The sequence below is a fragment of the Ochotona curzoniae genome, unplaced genomic scaffold (genome assembly GCF_017591425.1).
Source record: "Ochotona curzoniae isolate NIBS_2020 unplaced genomic scaffold, NIBS_Ocur_1.0 contig_1482, whole genome shotgun sequence".
Lineage (NCBI taxonomy): Eukaryota > Metazoa > Chordata > Mammalia > Lagomorpha > Ochotonidae > Ochotona > Ochotona curzoniae.
Genome location: NW_024465100.1, coordinates 482,197 through 507,235, shown reverse-complemented (window position 1 = coordinate 507,235; position 25,039 = coordinate 482,197). Strand labels below are relative to the sequence as shown.

General features: G+C 50.8%; 1 protein-coding gene across 2 annotated transcripts in view; it reads right to left on the bottom strand.

Annotated features, from left to right (window-relative positions):
• Positions 1 to 21,939, bottom strand: part of ETV6 (ETS variant transcription factor 6) — a 233,133-nt gene extending 211,194 nt beyond the window's left edge. For both annotated transcript variants that reach the window (XM_040966920.1, XM_040966930.1), the window contains exon 1: positions 21,665 to 21,939. In XM_040966920.1, the coding sequence (XP_040822854.1) occupies positions 21,665 to 21,697 (33 nt within the window). In that variant the 5' untranslated portion in view covers positions 21,698 to 21,939. The remainder of the gene's footprint in view (positions 1 to 21,664) is intronic.
• Positions 21,940 to 25,039: the final 3,100 nt, after the last annotated feature.

Sequence of the window (25,039 nt, the reverse complement as noted above, 5' to 3'; positions counted from 1 at the left end):
CAGAGGACAATTGTATTGCCCATATGAGGCTGAGTTCCCCTGTTACTTAATTGCTATGCAGTTGTGCTAACGAAGTTGGGAGGGTGGCTGGCAAAAGTCTAGATCACCTTCACGTACAGATATCTGTGGTTTTATTTTTCCTTTTGCCAGCTTGCCTCTCTGTTTCAATTGCCGACCATCTGCCTTTGAACGATCTAAGTGCGAGCAGATACATTTTATTTGGAGGATGAACTGCTTTGAGCTCATCATAGAAAAGCATTTTCATAGATCTGTGTTCAGGGCATTTTCTGTTTAATGGGATCTCAGAAGCAATTTGGTTGGGGTTGGGAATGAGTTCCTTTCCAGGCAGGATTCATCACAGGATAAAAACATGATCACAGTCTTTGTAGAAGGCACAGAGTGGTCACAGGGTTGGAACTCACCTCTCACCCTAAAATGAACCTTGAAACACTCTGTCATGTTGTCCTTCATTCATTTGGAAAAAACTGCTCAGACTCCAGCTTGAAGCTCATCGGATCTTCCAATGTGAGGTTTTCTTTACATCACCAAAGCTCAACCAGTAGAAAGGTAGACTCAAACACACAGTTCACTAACAAGAATGATTAGACTTACAATGATGTCATTTTGAAAATACAGCCAGAAATGAAGCTAATTGCTGTGTCGAAAATTAATAACTTCGGAACCGGCGGAAGACCGAAGTCCCTGTCTACCAAGGCAATTGTGGCCATGGGCCCACAGGTGGGTGACATAGCTGAGCTGTTTTAGGCCTTGGTTGAAAAGCCCTCAAAGCAACAGCCAGGAATGTATAAACTATTCTGTTGTTTTAATCACTGTTTTCTGAATTGCAGGTACAGAGCAGCCAGAACTAGTTGGACAGATGTGTGGTGAGAATCCTTTACAGTTGAAACAGAGGACTCAAACTCCTAGGTGCACTCAAAGAGGTGCAAGAAATCAGGCTGCCACAGTGACCTAGGCACTCCAGGAAGACTTGAGCTGGAACCCCAACTTCTCATCCCAACAAGTAAAACCCCAGTGTATTCCATGCCAGAACTGATGAGTCCTCATTGCTTGGGAACTGCTGCTGGGACTACAAATGAGTTGTAAGGAAACTCCACTGCTTCCTCGTCTTCACTGCCCATGTTTTCAGACCCACTGGTGTATGCGTTCGGATGGGAATCCCTTTCCTGGCAAAGAGCAATCGACTATACTCTCTAAGGCTTGGCTTATTCTCATTCCTTCTCAGGAGCAAGACAGAGGGAAAACCAGAAATCCACAACGCCTGCTCATCCACCTGTCCCTCTCCAAAATGATACGCTCATGGTTTCAACAAAATGCTAGTGATTCTTTATTATAAATGACTAGAATCTGGACAAGACTCTTGCTAAAACCCTGCAAGGCAAGTTTCAAAGTTTATTCCTTACAGACATACCATGCGTGCACTGGCATAATATTTCATCCACTTATCTACACATATTAAAACTACTAGAGGCTACTTCTCATGTACAAAAGGGAGAATTAGAAGGTCTGTCCATCTTGGTCTTAAAATTGATCCTATAAGCCGCCTCCCTAAATCGTCTGATTATTTTTAGAAGAGTGTGAACCTCTCTGCTTTCATGATTAAAATGATGCTACATGATGGTAGGGTATGACTCAAACAGCATTCCTCCAGCCCTTCCATCTTTTCCCAGAACAGGGTGGATTGTAAACAGGATGACACCATCGTTATAACCTTTCAAGCGACTACAGTAATAAAGGGTCAAAGAATGCGGCTACCTCTGTCAAAATTTGAATAGGAAAGTCTATTTAAAGAAATACAGTTTCACTACTGAAATACAACACTGTGCACATTACAAATCTCTACTATGAAGTGAGAAAATTCAAATTCCCAATGGGCCACCTCCACACCATTTAATGTTTCATAAACATTAAGACTCTTACCATCCAGAAAGCACTGATTAGTTCATTAAATTAAAGCAGTAATTCGTTTGAGAGGCCAGTATTTGAAAAAACAAGTACCCTTAAATTGGGGGTTTCTAACCCAAACTGGCTGAGAGCCATGTCAACTGTAAAGAGTAGCTTGGACAACCTTTTCTCAAGACTCACACAAATTATTTCTCATTATCTTAAATTTTGAATGACAGTGACAGCTTTTAAAAACCAACTTGTCTTCTCCCTATTCCTGAACAATATGCTTGATACCAGTTATTTTCATATCCATTTAGCAAATTTGGGGAATAAAAAAAAAACTGGTCATTTCTATGAGCAGGACTATCAGTGCACACCAAACACCAAGGAAAACTCAATGGGGAAAAGGAGACCGTGAACCACAAGGTGAATAAAGCAAGGTGAGTAACTGACTACCATCAGAGGAGCGCCCAGAAGAGCTCTCCCGCAGTAGTGCCAACAAGGGGCACAAGGTGCTGGCCAGGGGAGGGCACGGTAACTGCAGGGCAAGGATCCCAAAGCAGGTAAAGCTGCTTGTGGAGACCCCTCCGGAGCGCATCCTGTTTTCAGGATTTACACTGCAGACGACACATGACAGAGGGTACCGCTTCTCTCTACAGAACGTGAATGTATGAATGAATGAATACACAAATTACAGTAATAAAGAAGAAGAACATTTGTTTGTGAAAGGTGGCTCCCCAAATCCCTTCAGATAGCCAAAGGGAGCAGAAGAGCTGCAGGAACCAAAGAGGGGCCCAGGCCCAACAGGGGGAACCACCAAATGCAGGCTAAGAATAGAGACAGAAGGAAGTGCTGCCACACAGGAGATAGGCAAGCAAAGGAAACGAGGCGGGTGGGCAGGGAGGCCGGGAACGGCTCAGAATTCTCCCACTGCAACAGAGGCAGCACGGCCAAGCCTTGCAGAGAAAGAAGAAACAGAGAATTCCTTCCTTGTCTCCCCCACCTCCAATTTCTTTTGATTCAATCCCCAAAGCCACTTATAACACAAACCCAAGATCAGCAACTATAGGTCTGATGGTGAAAGAATTCAACTATCTGTGAACCAGAGTTTAATTTTCTGGGAATGCACACAACCTTGACGTGCTGGAGGCACTACAGCCAAGTCCAAGAAAGAGGAAGCAAGTTTACGGAAAAATTTTTAAAAGATGGCGTGTGCCTGTGCATGTGGGTGTGTCTAGACTTGGGCCCAATTTTCAATCTCCCACAAAGGAAGCATTGCAAAGAGATGCAGGCTTCTGAAGACACGGCCCCCAGGGCTCAGCACTGTGCCCCTAGAGCACAGCCAATTGTGATGCAAACAGGGCAGCTGCCTTGTGCCCAGAGCAGTACACCTGCCATCTAAATCTGGCCACTGGCCCACAATGCCCCACCTCCTGCTCTCAAGCTGGCCAGTAGAGAGGCGTGTGTGTGTGTGTGTGTGTGTGTGTGTGTGTGTGTGTGTGTGTGTGTGTGTGTGTGTGTGTGTATGTATGTATGTGTTTAACAGAGGTAACACACCTGGCTGGGCAATTGTGCAATCCGACACCACAGGGGGAAAATTTCTTCCTCCTCTCAGCCTGTGATCAGATTCTGCCCTGAAGCTTAAGGCTTAAGTGTCCTTGCGATTTTCAGCCAGAACAAAGACAAACAGCCCAGCACGGCTTGTCTCAATACCAGCCAGGGATCATAAACATAGGGGAAAGTTCACAAAAGACCCTGGGTATGGGTGGCGCTTTTGGTAACTGCGCGCATCACTGCCAAAGATGACTGGTCGGCAGCAGGGCTGTCCCTGCTCAGCTCTCATCGCTTGTGACTTTATTTCTGATAAGAAGAATCTAAGGAAATAGGAAAGCATACCCTTTCGCAGGGTTTAGAAACGTGCTAACTTCTGCTGGAAGGGCAGGAGGAGGAGGTGGGTGGCCCAGGGCACAGCTGCAAGGCCACTGACCACATCTGCATTTCCATGGCTCACAAAGGGGCCACAAATCTCCTCCAAGGCAGGTCAATGTGGAGGCCAGCCCAGGTGAAAACCTCTGACAGCCCTCCAGCTGCTACGGCAGGTCTCAAGTGTACTGGTGGCTAGAACTCAGACCCCAGAAAAAATGGGGGTGTGATACTTAAAGAGGAAGACACTTAAGTCATGTGAGCACTCAGCTCCAGCGTTCCCAGACACTGGCAACAAGACATGAGGAAGGAAAGAAGGACGGAAAGGAGTTCATGTGTGTACCCATGGCCTTGGCCCTGAACGACAGTCCTGGCGGTAACAGGTAGCAAACTGGACAACAACAAGTTGTCCACATCCGAAATGCACAAACTGAGTGTTCCTAAGAGGGCACAATCTCACTGACCACTGCCCTTTTGAGCAGCTTCAGAACTTTGAATTTTGCATACAGACACAAGGACCAGGGCTTTTCTGCCTATCCTGGTATTTCTGCCCTAATTCCCAAAGACACTCCAGGAGCCTGTCACAAAGAGGCAAGCCCTCAGGCTCCTTCAAGGACAGAGAGGTCAAGAGAAGCAGCAAAAGGACCCACCTACAGCCTGGGGCAGGTCAAGGGCAGCAAAGCCGGAGGACAGCTGCAATTGGGTCTAGACAAGAAAGCCCCTGGCAAGCGGTCAGGAAAGCATGTAACAGTATTGCAAAAGGGCCCCTGCTGCTGGGGTCTGCTTGAGCTCAGCAGGTGGATCTTTTTGCATGTCTTCATGGCCCGAAAGCCAGCTATACGTCAAGGGCAACAAGATTCAGCACATGAGCCCTGTGAGCTTGTGTTACCGGTGCAGGTGAATGTGCTTGGAGCAGAAAGCCCTGAACTCTGACTGGTCCACGTCACACATGTCAGACCGTGGGTTGTAACCCTGTGCTGTGGCTCTGGTCGGATGGCACAGTCCCCCAAGTAACACAGTTATCAAGAAAAGAAGAGCTGCAGGAGAGAATTCCTCTCAGAGCTGGGCAGGTGAGAGCACGGGGCCTGGAGGAGACAGCCGAGAAGAGATGACCCAGGACAGAGCCAGCTTCCTCCCTTTTCCTAGAAAGGCAGCCACAGGCACCACAGGAGGCTCCAAAAGCTGTGCTGGTCTTTCAGGCCATCTGTACGCAGGAGCTAATAAGGCAAAGAGGGTGGCCAGTTGGAGCCCCTCCCATTGGTGACAGCCCTAGAGGGTCACCGCCAGCTATGAACCAACTATGAGCACGTGGTTATAGGAAACACCCACCAGCACTGTCCCCAGACCCCACAGACACCTGTTATGCCAGTAGCTGATATGCGAGTACGTTTATTCACATAGGGCTGTCCCAGCTGCTTCCAGCAATGCCAAGCTTTTTTACCACTTGTCTCTGTTCCTCTCTGAACAGTGGACATCCAGATGGATGATGAGTGGACACCTTCTGTACAAATGCACACTCAACATGTGAGCCTTGCAAGAGCCCTGCCAGTGCTGGGAAGGTCAGCAGTGGCACTGCCATGTGCTCCTGGCACAACTTTAGTCCCTACCCTTCTTTTTTCCCTTACCTCCCAGGCATCCCTGCCCAGGATCTGCAATACCTATCACACAGCGGGGCACCCACTAAGACCCAATGCACAGGAGCTTACCAAGGACTTGCTGATTTTCAAAAATCCATTGCACAAGGACACACTGTACCAGGCATCATGCTGGGCAGAGGTCATATGAATTCCTGTCTTCAGTGGGCTTCCACTCCAAAGAGGGAGACCCAAAATGGCACTGTGATGGGATCACGGCCAGTAACCACAGCACGCATGTTCAGCAAGCTGTGGCAGGCACAGCATGCTTGGCAGCCACGAGGAAGGCTTAGGAGATGGGCATCCCATGACAAGTTGGCTGCCACACAGGCAAAGGATCAGGGGAAGATTCCAGGCACAAAAGTTCAGTATGTGGTCTGGGAGAAGACCAAGTACTTACTGATTGGATTATACTATGGCCAGGGCTATGGGGACTACACCAGGAAAAAAAAAAAAAAAAAGCCTTAGAAATCATGACGAGGATTGCAGTGACATCAAATTTTTAGTTGCGAAGAATCTCCCCTTCCCCCCCCCATTTTTAAAGACATATTCATTTTATTGTAAAGGCAATTACAGAGAGATGTTCCATCTGCTGGTTCACTCTCCAAATGGCCACAACAGTCAGAGCTTAGGCTGAGCCAGAAGTCAGGAGCTTCATACAGGTCTCCCATGTGGGTGCAGGGCCCAAGTGGCTGGAACATGAATTAGCACCCATATGGCATGCTGGCTTAACCTACTGTACCAAGATTTCGGCTCCCAAACACTCATTTTATTTGCAAATAACCACTCCAGACTGAAGAAGATACAGTAGAAGCAGAAACATCTTAAATCTAGAAGCGACCGAAGTGTCTAGGATCAAAGGGAAGGGAAGGACAGAGGGTGGAAAGGCAGGTCGGCACGCACCAGACTGCCTGCAGGCTGAAGACAGCAAAGAGGCAACATGAGCTCTGTCTCAATCCAGTAACGTTAAGAAACAACGGTGGGTCGGAACCAGCATCACAGCATTGTAGGTTAAGTCTCCATCTACAGGGATGGCACCTCATTTGGGTGCTGGTTCAAGTCCTGGCTGCTCCACCTCCAACTCCTGCTAATGAGCCTGGAAAAGCAGCAGCAGATGGCTCAACTCCTTGGGCCCTTGCACCCACATGGGAGACCCAGAAGAAGCTGCTGGCTTTAGACCAGCCCAGCTCTGGCCGTTGTGCTCATCTGGGGAGAAAACCAGCAGATGGAACATCTCTATCTGTCTCCCCTTCTTTCTCTATAAATGTGCCACCCCGGGAAGCAGCAAATGATGGTTCAAGTACCTGGACTCCCGCCACCTTCATGAGAAAACTGGAATGACTTCCAGGCTCCTGGCTGTGGCCTGGCCCAGCTCTGGCTACTGTGGGAATGGGGAGTGAACTGGCAGACGGCAGATCTCTCCCTCTGTATGTGTGTGTCTGTCCTTCAAACAAAAAGTTTTTACAAAATGCATTAGAAGGTGCATCTGTTAGCACGCCATGGACGAAGGCGGGTCCTCATTCCCAACCCTCGGCCTTGGGTGGCTTCTCTGGTGCCCTAGGCCTTCAGGTGAACTCTGACCATGACAGGGAGCTGCCCTGGCAGAACTCTCCCTTTACGAACCTGACTGCGATGGTCCCTCCCCAGCATCCGTATCCTGAAGTCTGACTTGGCCCTATCTTCACATGACTCTGGTAACAGGAACCTGCCATCTCATTTCACACGAATCCTACCCACCAACCTTCTTGGCAGCCTCACTTTATGTGGGACAAAAGACACAAATAAAACAATGATAATAAGGCCTTGCGAGGCCAGCAAACTGATCCCGTCACAGGATTACAAGAGACACCTGTTTCACAGCACAGCCGCTGCTAACCCAGGAGAAGCTCGGCACCCCGGTAACAAGGCAGAGTTCTCGTCCACGGACACCCAGAGGAGCAGAAAGCAGCGGGAGTGGATGTTCAGCTCCATCACCCAAATGTGAAAAAAGTTCCAACAAGACGAGACATGTCATGGGAACCCTGCTTGGCTCAACCGGAGAACCCAATGCGAGTCTGCCAGCAAGGACGCGGTTCTCTCTTCAGGCGGGCACGCCACAGCAGAAACCCTGAGAGCGGCTATGATCACACACACACTGGAGCCTTCTGAAGGGTGGCTGATTTACGCCCTGCGGCTGCCCAAATGCCTGTCCGTTTAAACCAGCTAAAAATAAACAAACAAATAAAGCAAAACATAGCCCAGTTTAGAAATAGACACTAACAGAGGAGCAAATAAACAACAATCTCAATGATTTCCTTGGTTCATTCTCCACCACACACACACACCCCAGCACATCAGTACCTCAGGCAAACTCATTCATAGTGGCAATATGTCCACACTACCTTTTCAGGCCAGAGCAAGGAGATGCTCTCAGAACTGGCTTGTTAACAGCCCTTCACATCGCTGTTTAATAACCCGTTTATAGCCCATCGCAAAGCCAATCCTCCAAGGAGGTATACTTCACATCTGCATGTAAAGGTTTTCTTGCAACAACCAGGCTGCGTTCTGTGTAGTCCTTTCCTCTACATGCTAGGGAACAGATCATGCCATAATTTCTATAATTTATGATCCCATGGACATACAATGCATGTGTGTATACAGCAGGTATTCACTGGAAAAAAAAAAAACCTCTTGGAAGGAAAGCAGAATGGTGTCTAAGAAAGTAAGTCACACCATACTGACAGGACTGCAGCTGAAAATAGCACATGCAGGCCCTGTGTCAGCTACCCCCTTCGGTTCTCCGCAGAACATGCTACTCCCAACCTGCAGTTGCTGGTTCTTAAATTTCAGCCTTCTGCGACTTCTCCCTAGGAACTTTTCTTTGACTCAAAGAAACTACTTTCTAGGTGTTAACGTGTAGACAAATCTTTCAAGTCATGAACTTGACATGGTGACTTCCGCCCCAAAAGCTAGCTAGCAGTTATGCCCTGGGAATACATGGGAGCCCTGAGTTAGGGGTCCCTGCTGGATAGTGGTCTCACAGAAACCCCTGGAGCAGCAGGTACAGGGAGCCACCAGACACACAGCGTGCTGGACTGTCACCCGCCTCATCCCACACAGAGCGCAGCCTGAGTGTCCCCGGAGAAGCATCATCTTGTCAATAAGAAGTCCCCAAAACACAGAGAGAGAAAACCCAAAGAAAATGAGACTCACACACACACCTGGGATCTAGGCCCGTGAATTCAACAATCCCCATGACACCTGACCTTGCCAAGGAACAGCGTGTACATCGAGAAAAGCTGTTTTTTGTCCATACCAGGCTCCCCAGATCATCCTAAAGGCACCCAAATCACAAACAGGCTTAGCTGTGAACTCACATTCACCTCTAACCTAGCCAGGAGCCAGCAAGACGGTGGTCATTTCCACTGGAAGCCCTTGAAGGCCACAGTTAAATGTGCCCAGGCCACCTGTCTCTTCAGGCAGTCTGCTCAACACCATGGCCAAGCGCAAAAGTACACACTGGCATTCCCCCTAACTCGCCGGGGGCCTCTTTGGGCCACTTTACCAAGCTGTGAGATGGACCGGTTCTCAGAAGAGTTGGCTGTTGTTGACAGTGACCTGTGCCGCCGGTTTCATTCTCTTCCTCCTCTGCGCTACAACAACAAGGCCTTGGATGGAGTCCACCTGGCTCTCAAACGCTCTTCCTCCTTGCAATTTGGAAATGCTGTTTTCACAATTTATCTTCATTTATTTGAAAGACAGAGACACACAGATTTTTCCATCTGCTGGTTTACTTCCTAAGTGCCCACCACAGTCAGGGCTGGACCAGGCCAAACCCAGACAGGAGCCTGGAATCAACCCAGTGCTCCCACGTGGGTGGCAGGAACCCAAACACTTGAGCCATCACCTGCCACCTCCCAGGGAGCAGGAATCTGGAAAGGGTCACAGAGTTAGAACTTGAACTCTGGCACACTGACGTGCAATGCCAGTGTCCCAAGCAGTGTTTTCACCTGTGTACCAAATGCCCACCTTTCCTTCTAGCGTTTTCAAGGCTTCCCCCTGCCCCATCTGAGGCCTTGTCCCACTTATCTCCCAGCAGAACACAGTGCCATGCACCTGGAAGATGATAAACAAATATACTGCTATTAGCATCACTATACTGCTATTAGTGTCACTTTCTAAGGACAGGTGTCTCAGAGAAGTCAAGGTGTTAGGAAGAGAGCACGCAAGATGGAAGTAAGAACGGCTGCCCTCCTTGGGACGTAGCCTAACCCCCAAGTCTCCTTGTCCATTTCCCCGTGCCTCTGGATGAAAGCTGAAGACACCTTACAGCATGCCGAAAAGGGGATCATCACTCCAGCGGTGCTGTGCTCATCAACACACCCCCTGAAGCCATCGCCTTGCAAAGCAGCGTTTGACCTAAGCTGACTTCTGCCAGCAGAGAGGGCAACCTCAACTCCCACCTCATGGTCCTGCCAACAGTACTGAGCCTGGGAGGCATGAGCAAGCTGACCCCAGCACTCGCAACAGGTGCCTCTGCTTCTGCAGGAAAACACTCAAAGCTTTCCAACTGGTGTACTCGCTCCTTTCACCTCACCCCAAAAGTATCCAAATCAGCGGACTCCAAGAGGGACCAAACAGCACCAAACAAGGAGCCAGCGGCCTTCAGGGGACTGGAGAGTTTTCTCAAGCAAACCCAGTCACTTGAGTCTCCAAGTCGGGGAGCAGAGGGGACATACCTACACTGAGGAATCTGCTACTCCAATCTGATTGCTCCCCCAGCCCCCCAAGTGACCACTCCCCCAGCAAGTTCACCTCCCAGAGTGTCAATAAAGATCAGATCTTAAATCTTCCAAACTGTTAGTCAAAGGGAAGGCACAGCAGCTACCAAAAGCACCAGGGCGGCCAATCCTTCGGATTTTCCACTCTTTCAATGCCATCTGTGCCAACCCTATGGCAGGGCCTCAGGCACCAATGCACAACGCTGCCTACAGAGAAAACTCACTTTAAAATACATAAAAATGCTTATTAGAAACAGTAAGAGAGAGAGAATAAGAGCACAATCATCCACCAGTTCACCCTCCAAACACTAGCTGAGATCAAAGCCTGGAGACAGGAGCTCAACCCGGGTCTCGAAGGTGGGCACTGGGCACCCCGCACCCAAGGCCATCACCCACTGCCTCCTGGGATGCACGCCAGCAGAAAACTGCACGCAAGAGCACAGCCGATCCACGCCAGAGATGTGAGCAGCAGACCCCAGAGAGATACAGAGAGACACATCTTTCCCCCGGGTTGCTCAGTACTGGAGAACAATGAGCTGGGCTCTGCCGGTGAGCCACCAGATGCAACAGCCTGGTTTGCTCTGGCAAGAGTCAAGACACAAAGTCTAGAAAAGCAGATAAGGAACCGATGTGCAAAGATGTTTCCCTCAGAGCATTTAAGGAAACAGCGTACAGGACTCCTGCCCTATTTCTCAGAAGTCACTTGTACTTCCTCTAGCCAGGACAGAGCATACCACCTCTCCAGGATCAGTCACCAGATGGGACAGCACGCTAGTTCTCCATGGTCTCCTGTGCTGGGTTCTTCCTTTGTGACCCCGACCCCCTCTGGGACAACTCCTGCAGCAAGGCGGGCACCCCACTACCACCAGCTGGCCTCCCTACTCCTGCCCTCTCGGTCAGGCCACACCTTCAGCTGCCACCCGACGAGTCACACTTTCACTAGGGAACAAGAGGAAGTGTCTAGGGAAACAGGCAGCTTCGGAGACCAACAGGCTGTTCTCTGGGGGCAGACATCCTCTCTGCAGCTCATTTCTTCCAGGAAACACTTGAGAGCCAGCAGCCCATCTTGAGTTCCCGCTGCCTCACACCGAGGGGACGACGAGTGAAGCAGGGATTACTAACCTCGTTATTCAAGACGGGCACAGGAAGATAAAAGTTAACAAGGCCTAGAGAGAGTGCGCAAGGCGGCTGAGAAGAACATGAGCTCTCACCTGCGGTTTCCAGAAGTGCAGAGTAAACAGCTGGTCTCCAAACCTCGGCTCTCTCTTGATTTATATTTTAACTTTATGTATTTATTTCATTTTATCTAAAAGAGATGGGGCGGAAGGTGGGAAAGCTTCAGCGATTCACTCTGCAGATGCCTGGAACGGTCAGGGCTGGGACAGGCACCGGCCCAGGAGCCCAGAGATCAAGCCGAGCCTCCCACAGGGGGCAGTAGGGACCCAAGCACTTGAGCCAGCATCCGCTGCCTCCGAGGGTGTGAGCAGAAGCAATGAATAAGGAACAGAACTGAGACAAACTCAGACACTCTGAAACGGAGGGCAGGTGTCTAAACTGCCACGCCAAACACCTGCCCCTGACCTCAGCTCGCTGCCCACACCTGTTTCAGGAGGAACATTCTCTCTCCATCCTTCGTCAAGAAGGGTCACTTTCCAATCTGCACTTCATCCCATTTAACATTTATGGACGTGAGGTCTTTAAACAGTTCAAGGAAAATGCATATGACCGAGAAATCACCAGGGATCTCAAAGTAATCTCTGCACCAAAAACAACTTACCTTTTAAGAACTCTCTTCCACAAACTTTGTGACATACCCGCACGCAGAAGATTCAGAATGGCATGTTAAGTCTCCAGCAAAGCACGAGGGCGGATGCAGCCACCAGATCCTTCCTTTACTTGGCAGCTAGGAAAAATTCTGGAAGATTCCCACATGCCCTAAAGTAACAAATCTGGCTTCTCATTCTCCCCCTGCTCTTCTGTATAATTAAACTTCCACGAAGGGCCATCAACTCCCTGCTCTTGAAATGGGAAATTCACCACTGCACAGCAAACAGCGTCTATGCTGCGGTCAGACAGACAGGGAACGGCCTTTTAAACAAAAGCAGACTGAAGAATTGATGTTCTCTTTCAAGTCCTCACCCCAGTGGCAAATAATAAGCGACTGTATCAACAAGCAGATCCCCGAATACGTTCGGCTAGCTGAGTGCTGAGTAAGAACGTGAGTGAGTCGCTGCACAGAGCTCCCACACCCGGGTTTCTGTCCCCTTTCTTTTCATCTCTGGAAGCTTATTCAGAACCAGACCAGCTATTTCCTTCAGCACCGTGCAGTGAGCTGCACAACGCACTTGTGGGGCATCGTGAAACTTCAGTTTCGCACATTTCTTCTGGTGTTGGAATTCGTCCTTGATTAAAATTAACATAAGAGCATCTCTGGACATGGAGGGAGTGCCCCCAGGCCTGTGAAAAACCCAATGGGATCGAGATTAGAGCCCTGGGCGGGGAGGCCTGGGTCAGAGCTGCTCACTCCCCCTCCCGGAGCCGCTGCGAAGCTGCAGCCAGACCTCTGTCTGGCCTTCATATTCTCACTGCTAAAGGGGGCTCCAAAGCGCGTGTGGAAACATGAAATGAAAAGGCAGCTTTATTTTGGTGCAAGGAAATTTTTAAAACCACACAGTTTTTTCCACCCTATGCATTTTCCATGAACTTTCTAAAGACCTGTTGTACACAATTTCAAAAATGCTGTGCAGTGTTCCCCCCTCCCCAAAGCTGGCAGAGGACTGGAAAATATCTAGCTCCTTCTGGATCCACCTGCTGTGGAGGACACACAAAATGACCGAAGGATGGTCCCCCGCGAACAGCATAAGGCATGGGAATAGGTGATTTACATATTCCCATTACTCTGAGGATGAGTTTTTATGACCACTTCTGATGAACTCACAGGCTCATGATTAAGTCAGCTGAACAAGTTCAAGTACCAAGATTCATCTGGCTCTTCCCCAAGGGGCACTACCCAATATGGATGGATGCCCCCTCTCAGAAACCTACAGTCCGCGCAAGAGAAGTTGACTTCACAGGTAAGACCCGAAGAACAACCTAAGGAGATCAAACTCAAGTCAAAGTCTAAAGAAGTGGTGACTGGAAATATACCGGGGTGTCACTGACACACGCCAGCAAGATGGGTCCTTCAGGAAATGAGCTTGTGTTTTGAACACAACGGCAACATACTTGGAGGAGGGGAGCAGGACGCAGGCATATAGACATGTCCTGGCTAAGCGTTTCATGTCTGCACCAGGGAGTATAGCAATCTGGGGACAGCAGCCCAATGGGGTTAAGCCAGCAGCTTATGCTGCCAGCATCCCATAGAAAGTGAAGGTTCAGTGCCAGCTGTTCCATTGCTGACCCAGCTCCCTCCTAACGCACTAGGGAAGGCAGCAAATGTTAGCCATAATACCTGGGACCCTGAGGTCCACATGTGAGACCAGGGAGGAGTTCCTGGCCACTGGCTTCAGCCTGGCCAGCCCCAGCCACTTGAATAGTAAACCAGAGGATGGAAGATCTCTCTTCATCTCTATCTTTCAAATAAGTAAACTTTTAGAAACATTTTTCATAAATCATCCATGCCTATTACCATGCCTTACCCTCCTGAAGCTTAACATTGGGACTGATGTGGTGGTATGTGGGTAAAAACCTCCACTTGCAACGCTGCCAGCATCCAACATAGGCACCAATTCATGCCCCAGTTGCCTCAATTTTGCTGCTAATGGCCCGGGTAAAGCAGCAGATGGCCCAAGTGATGGGCCCCTGCCCTTGAAGTGGAAGACCCAGATGCACTTCTTGGCTCTTGTTTGAAGTCCGGCTCAATTCTGGCTGTTGTGACTATCTGAGCAGTAAGCCAGTGGATGGAAGATCTCCTTCGCTCTTCCTCTCTAACTCCAACTTTCAAATAAATAAATATTTATGTTAAATTCTTCCCCATATTTGGGCTTTCCTAATTCATAGTTGGTTTTTTAACTTGGGAGCCTAATTATGAGCCCATTCACACATGCCATGCAGGGCTACACAGAGCCACTCAGCCGGGAGCGCCAAGAAGGACGCTGAGCTTTCTGAAGGCTTTCAGCATCCATTCTCTCCCAAGCTCAGAGGAACTTGGAACTAGCGCAGGGCACCGAGTACCACTCTGTGTGACTGCAGCCAGCACTGTGACCTCAGGCAAGCTACTGGCATACTACAGGACTCAGTTTCCTAACCCTCTTTCCATGCCCTGCCAGGCCCCTTCCCACCCTCCTTCCTTCCCTCCCTCTCCCGCGTCCTTCCCTACATCTGCTCTCAAAAGTCTCTTTATGAAAGCTGTTCAGATTCAGAAATGTATGAAGTCAGATCGTCAAAATTCTCTCCTCATGAAAATAAATTAGAAAAAGACCAGTTATGGTCAGGCTATTACAAGAAAAGGAAAGAAAAAAAAAAAGATAATTCCTTTGATGAGCTGGGAGGGGATCAGGCAGCACAAGAAAAGACTTCAAACAGATTTCCAAAAAATCACTAGTACTGAAGATGTACATGGAGCTGGCTTGAGGAGAGAGAGGAAAGCCATTATGTTCACAGACTGAACACTTTAAACAGAGAAGAGAGAGCAGGCAGTGATGCAGGCATGGAAGGCGTCTAGCCTGAGGCTGGGCGACTGGAGAGGACACATCCTCCAAGACATTCAACCACTTAATGAAGGCGTAATTAGACACGGAGAGAAAGAAGAAAGCAGAGGAGGAAAAAGAAAGGTCTCTCCTTAGGAAGGACCCAAAGTGAAACCTACCAAAAGATACATTATCCCTAGTGAGAGAAACTTAAGGACGAATATGAAAAATGGAAGATTCTAGAACGGACATTTAGCCTACTGGTTAAGACGCCTGCGTCCCACGTCACAGCACCTGAGTTTGTTCAATGCCCAGATTCAGTTTCGGACTCCAACATCCTGCTGACGTAAGCACCCGGACACCGCGGTGGTGCCAGTTCAGGTGGTAAAGCTCTGCGACCCCACGTGGGAGACCCTGAGTTCACAGCTCCCAGCTTTGGCCCCGCCCAGGCCTAACCACCACTGTGGCCTTCTGGGGAATCAACCAATGGATGAATGATCTCTCTCCCTCTCTCCAAAAACAGATAGATGATGGTAGAAACGATGAGGGGGAGGGAAAGCAAGAGAGGAATGGGCTTAGTGGAGAATAAATCATGGCACTGGTTTAGGCCAGTGTAGTCACACAGCAGGTTAAGCCAGTGCCCACATGCCAGATCCTACATGGAAGCAACTGTTCACATCCTGGGTGCCCCACTTCCCATCCAGCTTGCTGCCAACGCACCTGGGAAAACACTGTAAGATGGCTCAAGTACCTGGACCCCTGCCACCTCCATGGGAATCCAGATGCAGTTCCTGGCTCCTGGCTTCAGGCTGGCCCAGATCCTGCTAGGGCCTTTTGGGGAGTGAAGCACAAGATGAGAGATTTCTATGTTTCTCTCCCTCTCTCCACTCCCATCTCTGTCTCTCTCTGTCTCTCTCTCTCTCTGCCACTCTACCTTTCAAATAAATAAAACAGATCTTTAGAAGCAAAACAAAAGAGCTGTCCTGGTGGTTATAGCATCAATGACCACTGAAACAGCAGACCCTTTTAATTACACATAAATTAGAAAATGCCCCAAGTCACAATGCCCATGATTTCTGTCAGCACAGCCCACAGGACTGGGTGAACCAGCAGGCGTGCGTGGGGACCCACTCTCAGGATGAGGCCCTCCCCCACCAGGCCACACTCATCCACGCTGAATACAGGTCAGGCCAGGCCACACTGAGCACTGTCTCTACAAGGAAAGGGTGATGAGCAAATCAGCATGGCGGTCTTTTATTTGTGGCAGCGTCAACATTCTTGGCCAGTTTCCGCACCTGGCGTCACTTGCTCCCTCCCAGTGCATGGCATGGCGCACGAGTTGATTCTGCCTCTATATCAGAAGCCCTGGCAAGCACCACTTGGTTACACTGCCTCCTGTACATCCAGAAAGAAATCAATAAAAAATGTGCACTTTAATATGCTCCAATTCTAACTTCTCACTAACCTCAAGCAGTCTCTCCCTCCCCAGGGAGCAATCTAGAGACTGGGTCCCCTGTGACAGAGGAACCCTTAGCTAACAGAACCCGTTCTGTTCAACAGATACACCTGCAGCACTGTTACACACACACACACACACACCACCACCACAAACACAGCAGAGCCGGACTCTGCCTAGGCACCAGTTCTGGTCCTTTCTCTGAAGTCACACACACACACACACACACACACACACACACACACACACACACACGACTCCTACTGACACTGGCTCACTCAGCCAGATCATCTACACCAAACGACAACTTTTAAGACTCAGTCCTAAGGAGCAGGCATTTAGTTCAGTGGTTAAAATGCACACATCCTATATCAGGGGGCCCAGGTTCGAGTCCCAGCTCCCTAGCACTGCAAAGCCTTGGGAAGGAGTTCTGATGGCTCCAAGCAATTCAGTCCTTGCCCAATCATGTGGGAGACTGGGACTGAGCACATGACTCTCAGCTTCAGCCCTAGTCCAGCCCCAGCAGGCATTAAGGGAATAAAAAGGAATGCTCACTTTAAAAATAAATAAATCATATTAAAATGACAATACTCTTCAAGCTACTCCCAGCCAGCTTTGGTCCCTTTCTTTCCTTGGTGGCAGAAAACATACCTCACTCAGAATTACAGATGTGTTCTCCCTCTAGTGAACTCTGAGACTCGAGGTACTTCCCACGAACTGCTCCCATATTGGCAGCCTTCGGCGTCTAAGACGTGGAAGTCATCACACGCAGGTGAGCGTGGGAAGAGGTTTGGCTGACCCTGAGTGAGAGCCTACATCTCAGAGAGGGCCTAAGAACAGCCACCCGCACCACCCGTCCCAAGCAGAACCACAAGGCTGCAAAGTGTGGCACCGATACAAGAACACATGGACTTTGAAACTGTTTTTCAAAGTCACCTAAATGGACTGCGCCTTTCATTCCACTTTGCATGAACTTTTCAAAGTGTCCTCTGGCAAGTTCACGAGGCCCCTCTTCCCCCGCTCCCCTGCCCCCCACTTCCCCTTCTCACACCTGACCATCACACTCCAGTGCTCCCACACATCCCATCTTCCCTGGCATTTGTCTCTCTGCCCTCAGACCAAGTGGCTTATGATTAAAATGGACCAACTAAGGAAGTGCCAGACAGGGCCAAGTTTATCATATCGAATTTCCTTAGCTTGTACTAGGGGCCCATGATGAAGCTACAGAATGTGGTGTCCTGCCTGAGTATGCCTGCACTCTTCCAAACTTGGCTCAGACACCCACGGATTAGGGCCATCCATTTAGTTCTCAGGACACTCCTTTTGCAAAGGCAGGAGTTTGGCCCAGGTGATCCTTATGGTCTTCCAACTCCAAACGGCTCCAAACGCCTAGACTATCTTGTCAGACAAGCTGATTGACCTTTCAAAGCCTGCTCACCTGAATCTTCTCAGAGTGAGTCCCCGGTGTATCCTTTGCACAATTACTTTTTGTTCATTTAGATACAAGCGCATACTCTGACAATTCTGTCCATGTAATAAAGCATTCTACGATTCACTTTTGAACAGAGGTGGGTGCTTGGCCACAGCAGCTAAGTCAACCCTGGGACATTTAAATGTCTTATCAGAGTGTCTGGGTAGGATTCAAGCTTCATGATACAGACCCTGGAAGGCAACAACGGAAACTCAAGCAGAGTTGGGTCCATGACACCCACCTGGGAGACCCAGATTGGGTTCCCAGCTCCCGGTGTCAACCCTGGACCAGCTCTGGCCGTGGTGGACATGTAGACAATAAATCGTGGCTGGAAGATCCGCCTATGTCCCCCTCTGCCTTTCAAAAACATGAAAACCAATTCATGATTTTTTAGATAGTAATTTTCAAACCAGGCAGGGTGACCCTAGGAAATGCTTCCTGCAAGCCAGTGGGGGAAAGTTGTTGTCACCTTGAGATGACACATGGGCAGAGAAGAAAGAGCTCTCGACTCCTCCCACACGTCCCTTGTCAACCAGCAAACATTACAGAGAAGCACTTGGGTGCCAGCTGCTGAGCTACATACTGGGACAGCGAGACAAGCATCACTGAACCCAAGAAGCTCGGAGTCCGGCAGGAGCGCTCTTAGAGGCTCCGGTTAGCAACAGAACACAGAGAGGGGGAGAAACAGAGAGGAGATTGCTTCTGCCACAAAAGCCAACCAATAAGGATGGCAGGGACAGAGGGGACCAAGGACATCACATGACTTACTTTTGTATTCTGGGCAGCCCTGGCCCACTAAAGCATTGTGCCAAGCCTTACAAAAGACTGTGTCTGCTGGGCCGTAACCACTTTCCGCTGCAACTTGGCTGAACTTAAAACCAAACAGGTGACTTGAAGGTGAAGGCCGGTGATGGAATAGACGGCCTCCTCTCTCCTCTGCCTGGGATCAGCACAGGCACCCACGCTGTCCTGAGGCACACACTCGACTTGCCACTCGGTCCAGCCTGTCCTGACACTCCAGCAACCCCAAACCAACAGGATTTCAATCAAGCATCTAACCTCTCCTGATGGGTAGGCCAAAACTTACAAGCAAGTAGCTCATAAACTCAGCTGGTCGGACAGACCCTCTGCTCCTCAACCTGCCTTCTCCTACCAGGGGGAAAAAAGTGTTTGACACTCCTTCCTAGGTAAGGAAAGATTTTATAACATGCAAAGGAAGCACAATAGGCCTGCTCAGGCACTCCCTCCCTGTCACTCACCGTCACAGACGCAAGCTTTACGAAAGCATCACCCACTGACCGATTCAGAAAGTGTGGCCTTGGAAACTTCACCCCAACAGACCCTATTCCTTTCCAGCAGGACAGGCAGACACGGCCATAAACAAGGTACTTCTCTCGGCAGCCGCCTCTGGTCAGGCCCCTCAGAGTTCACCTCCCAGGGCTAAGGAATTCACTGCCCGCTGGTGACCAGCTGCTGGTAAGGCAGGGGAAGAGAGGAAGACAGGGAGGGAGGTTTAGGGAGAGCAAAGAGGTGAGGACCCTCTGCACGTGCCCAGGGAGACTTCCACGTGCTGCTCTTCAGCCCGCAGGTGCAACAGCCCATTCCCGAAGCCGTGACATTCGCCCTCCACCCTGCCGAGAAGTCTGGTGGACTACACCTGAGAATGGATTACCCCTTCCAGAAGCCAGCAACTCGCTTGAGCATCCCAGGATGTTTTATGATGCATTCACGGACCACATGCCAAGAATCACAAGAAACACACGGCACACATCCTTTCCAGAAGATCTGGAACAGACCTGGCCCTTCCTTGACCTGCAGTGCTTTATCATGAAACCATCACCATGGAGAGACCGACACTTCTAAACGTATCGTCACACACATTACGGAGTGTACGCAAACATCCACACCTTGGATCCATCAGGCACAATCCAAAGAGTGGTACTTTCATGAAGAACACTCCACCTGGCTTCATTACACAGAAGTACACGCGGATGAAGAGGGCCACCCAAAACCGAACTGAGAGTGTAAGCCAGGAGGGGGAAAAATTACCTCATGCAAATTATAGTCGCAACTTTCAGGTCATTTTGAAGAAAGGGCTTTGTTTGGTCTGGTTCTGTATGTGTGGGTCCAGGAAGGGAATGCGCACGCCTTGTCTACTAGGATACAATGAAACAAACCATTACAGTCCCTTCAGAAGACAAGTTACAGAGAGCAGAGCCTTGTTCCTGTTTTCAAAGTCACTGTCCAGAAGTGGGTTTCACATTTTCCTGGTGTCAGGTTTATTGCCATCAAGCTAAATGCAATTTGCTGATCTAATACCCTATTATTTAGTTACCTCTGTTTTTGTTATAAAGTGTCAAATAAATTAGATGATCTATACCACAGGATTTTCCTGAACTCCCGGGAGAATCTCATTTAGACCACAAAAGCAATTGGTTTTGAACTATCAAAGAACCCTAAGTTCTTTTGTGCGGCACCCCTCCACACCCACAGACTGGCTTTTGCCAAGCCCAGGCACACGCAAGCACAGCAACTCGGACTGGGCACGTTTTGTGAAGCAAAACCCAAGAGACCCAACCCACCTTCTGAGTTCACGTTAGCTCTATTTTGGAAACCCATCGTGATAAGACAACACTAAAATCTGAGTATGAAAAGTGGGTAAGCAGGAACAATAAAATATAGTCTGTAGTCTTCCCCCAACACAGATCCCAGTTAAGAAAAAAAAAACACACATCAAAAACAGACACAGGGACAGGCTTTTCCAACTCCTACGGGAACAGAAGAAATCCGACTCAGCTCACCATTTCTGCAGGGTCCACCCCACAAACACCCACTGCCTAGGCCATGCCAGACCCAAACCCGAGCAGCCCCAGCCCTTCCCTGGCGCAGACAGCCTCCGACCTGGACACTGACGCCACAGCAGAGCTCAGAGCCCATCAGGCAGCCACGGGGAGAGCACAAACCACCCTGCCTCCCAACGGTGACAAACTTTACAACAACTTTCTAGAAGCAACACACCAACGGTGCCACAGCCTTGACAAATGCGATACCAAACACACAACTCCTGGGACACCAAAGCACCATGTCTGGCAAGGACCACCATCCTGCAGAGTGTCCCAGTGATGGCTTCTGGAAGCTACCGGCCGCCCCACTGTCAGAGGTCACGCTGGCCACCTACTTTCGCCTCTCCCGGCATCACAGGAGTTTTCTGCTTTGGCATTGCTCAGTTCTCATGTGCACTGGAGTAAAATAACTATTCAGCACCTTTATTCACCTTGGTTAAAAAAAAAATCATTGTGCAATGCCCAGGAAAAGCTGACACCACGGCTGTCTTCCCACTGCGCTTGCAACTACAATCAGCGGAGAGGAACAATTCCCTAAGATCCAACAAACGCAGGGACTCCTTTTTAAAAAAAGACAATTTATCTGCAGTGGGGGCCGGAGTCCTTTTTTTTTCTTCCCCTAAGGAGACCACCCCGCGGGAAGAAAAGTTCCATCTCATTACAATCACGTGTGGGGAGTAGGAATAAGGAACAGGTTTTTCTTTTTCTTTTTTTAAGCGCTCTAATTACAGGGGGTGTTTTCCAGTTCTGGAAGGCAACCCGGGTTCCACCTGACCGATCTTGACGGACAGTTTCTTGTCAAAAAGAGAAGGGGTGAGCAGGGGGTCGGGGGCCCAGGGGCCAGGGGCCGGGGGCAGGGGGGCCGTCAGGGGCTCGGCAGCGGGAGGCAGGCAGCAAGGTTAAGCTAAGGGTACTGCCGCCGCCGCAGCCACCGCCAGCCGCATCCCCTTCCCTGCGCTCCCCCTCCAGGGAGCCCGGCCCGCCTGCCCCGGCCAGTGCCGCGCGAGGTTCCCGACCGGGAGAGGGAGGGGTGCGGGGCTTTACCTTAATGCTACACTGAGCAGGAGTCTCAGACATGTCTCACAGCGGGAGAGATCAGGAAGTTCTCAGTTTTTTTTTTTTTCCACTTTCCTTTCCTCGCCCCAACCCCGAACGGCTCCACCGGCAGCCGGACGCGGTCATTTAAGAAGTTTCTTCCAGCATCTCTGCCACCACCCCCTCCCCCGGGCAAGCAGCCCCGGGGGTCTGCGAGCGCGCGCGGCGGCAGGCAGGCAGGCGGGCGGGCAGGCAGGCGGCGGGGCGGGCGCCGGCGGAGAGCGGCGCGGTGCGGGGCGCGCGGGGGGCGTGGGAGCCGGGCCGAGCGCGGCCGCGGGGTCTGCAGGGCGCGGTGCGGCGCGGCGACCCGGGGCGCAGCCAGCCGGCCGGCCTGGCTTCTCTCCTCCCACCCGCGCCCGGCGCTCCCGCCCCCCGCCGCTCACCCCCCACACCCTCCCCTCTCCACCTCCTCGCTCCCTCGAATGTTTTCCTTCCTGGAAGAGAGAAACTGAAAGGCAGAACTGAGAAAGCGCTTTGCTCATTGATCTTGAGAGTTTCAGGGCAGAAACTGACGTGAATTCCCAGCACAGAGCTCTGCCTCTTAAAGGAGCCACCAGGAAATACGGGCTCGGGTTACAGCCCCGCATCGCGCCGCGGAGCGGCCTGCGGGGGAGGGGCGCGCAGGGAAAACGGGGGGGCGCGCGGCGCTGTGCACCCCCAAGCCGGGGCCGCTCCGGGCAGCCCCTGGCACCCCCCGACCCGCCGCCTCCCGCTCGGCGCAGCCCCGGCCGGGCCCCTGGAAGACGCGCTTGGAAACGTGAGACGAGGGGGCTGCAGGCGCCCCGGTCGGCTTTTATTCCCCGGCGCCCGTCTCCCCCTGGCTCCGTCCCGTAGACGCGGGGGAGGGGGGAATAGATGCACCGGGATTGTTTTCCTAAAAGAAAAAAAAAAAAAAAAAAGGAAAGCGTTTCCCCAACGCAGAGCCCACAGGAGCGTAACTATCCGTGAAAGGGACATTCCGGTCAGGACGCGGAATCCGAAGGAGGAAATAAAACAATAGCCTTTGTTCTGCTTCTCGACCGCGGCCGCTTTAAGAGAAGCCACCAGGAAATGGGAGCTCGGGTTACAGCTGCGCCCGGGGCCCGAGCCCTGCGCCCCGGCGCGACGCGGCACACAAAGCCCGGAGGCGGCCGCGGCCCAGGGCGCGGGGCTAGGCCGGGGCGCCCTCGCCGCCGCGCACCCCGAGAAAGGAGACGAGGAAGCGGGCGCTTCCCCCGACCCCGCACGCGTGCCGGCAGAGGGCGGCGAGCAGAGGCGGCCGCCGTTCCCTTCCTGACCCCTCTCCTTCCCGGTGTCGAAATGCACCGGCCGTTTAAAGAAATAGCGGCTACCACCAACCGACCTAGGCGACGCGACTGCTATGTTGGCGGGACGCGCTCCGGCGGGTGCGCGCCTCCCCGGGTCGGCGCTGTCCAGAGCGCCCCCCCGGGAACGGTCGCGGTCCTGCAGGGGCCAGGGGGTGCTGGAGAGCCGGGTGAAGCCGGCGGGGCGCGGGTTCGAGCGCCAGCATGCTCCTGCGCGGGATATGCTTCTCCCCGGCGATGGGTGGGCTCCGGAGAGGGCCAGGAACTCCGCGGTGACGGTGTTTACGTTCGAGTCTGATACCAGGTGTAGATGCGGAAAGATGCAAAACGACACGTTGTAATTCCGTCTCTTCCCCGTAGCAGGTTTCGAATATGTAAATAAATAGTATAAATATGTGTGTATGTGCGCACATTCCCATATGTTCCCTGCACCGGCACCAGGACGAATTTCCTATCCACTTTCCTGCATCCTTGACACCATGTATATAGAATGTGTATAGAATAGTACTTAGCTTATACGTTGATGGAAACATGCTGAACTAGAATTTCTTAGAGGACTGGGGGTAGGGAAGAGACCTATTGCCAGCAAGGGGGGCAGTAGGGGTTGGTGGGCCTCCAGGAAACAGCGGGCTTTGTGAGCTGCAAGTCCCTTGTCTACAGAGGTCTGAGTTTTGACTGCACCTAGTCACCTGACTCTCCCCCACCTCAGCTAGGTTTTGTTCCCCCTGTTGCTCCTGATGTTTGCTAGCAGAACTACGGTGTCCCAAGGCTGGGTGAAGCTCCTTTAAGCCTCTAGGCACTTGCTTATCATATTGATCTCTAAGCCTTTCTAGTATGGAGAGGGAAGAGAGACCTGGCAGTAGCCTAGTGGCTAAAATCCTCACCTTGCACGCTCCAGGATCCCATATGGGCGCCAGTTCTAATCCCAGCTGTTCTACTTCCCATCCAGCTCCCTGCTTGTAGCCTGGGAAAGCAGTCAAGGACGGCCCAAAGCCTTGAGACCCTATACTTGCGTGGGAGACCCAGACAGAGGCTACTGGCTCCTGGCTTTGGATCAGCTCAGCTCCAGCCGTTGCAGCTGCTTGGTGAGTGAATCATCAGACAGAAGATCTTCCTCTCTTTCTTCCTCTCTGTATATCTGCGTTTCTAATAACAAAAATATCCTTTTAAAAAAAATGGCAAAGCGGCATGTCTATCTCGTGTAACTCCTGTTTAAAGAGAAAGCATAAATAGCTACCACCACCCATGCATGCATGGAGAATACCTGCCGGGACCTCCAGGGGTGCTGGAAACCAGCAGCTCCCAGCCCAATGTGTACTGAGTTGTCCTATCCAGACACTTCTAAGCTTGGCACTGTAAGAGATTAACAATCGCAGTGAATGAAATAGAACAATTATAAGTGTATACAACAATAAAGTCATTCGAAACTTACAACATGTTTATTTCTGGAATTTCCCATGTAATCTGTTAATACCATGATTGATCTTACATTGTAAAGTGCCTCCTCGGGGTACATGTGGTGGTATGGTGTCTTAAGCCGCAGCTTGGGGAGTTGGTATCCCACATGGGAGCTCAGCTCCCTGTCCTGCTTCCTCAGCTTCTGATCCAGCTTTTTGTTAATGTGGCTGGAGAGGCAGCAGAGGGTGGCCCACACCACCCACACGAGAGACCCGAACGGAGCTCCCGGCTCCTGATTTTGGCCTAGCCCAGACCTAGCTATTGTAGCCATTTGGAAAAAGAACCAGCAGATGGAAGATCTCTGTCCTGCCCCCTCCTGCCCACATCTCCAGCACTCTGTCTTTTAAATAAATAAAGTTTTTAACAAATATTTTGTTTTATGATATAGTTCCATAGGCTCTGGGGTTGCCGGTGCCCTTCCGCAAGGTCCCCCCTCAACCCCATTTATCTCCCCTCTAGTTTTATAACGGATGTGCTTCATGAAAAGTCTCAAGTCCGTCATGCTGCTGGTTGAAGTGTTTCGTGACAATGTAGGCATGGACATTGTCAGAGAGTCCATCAC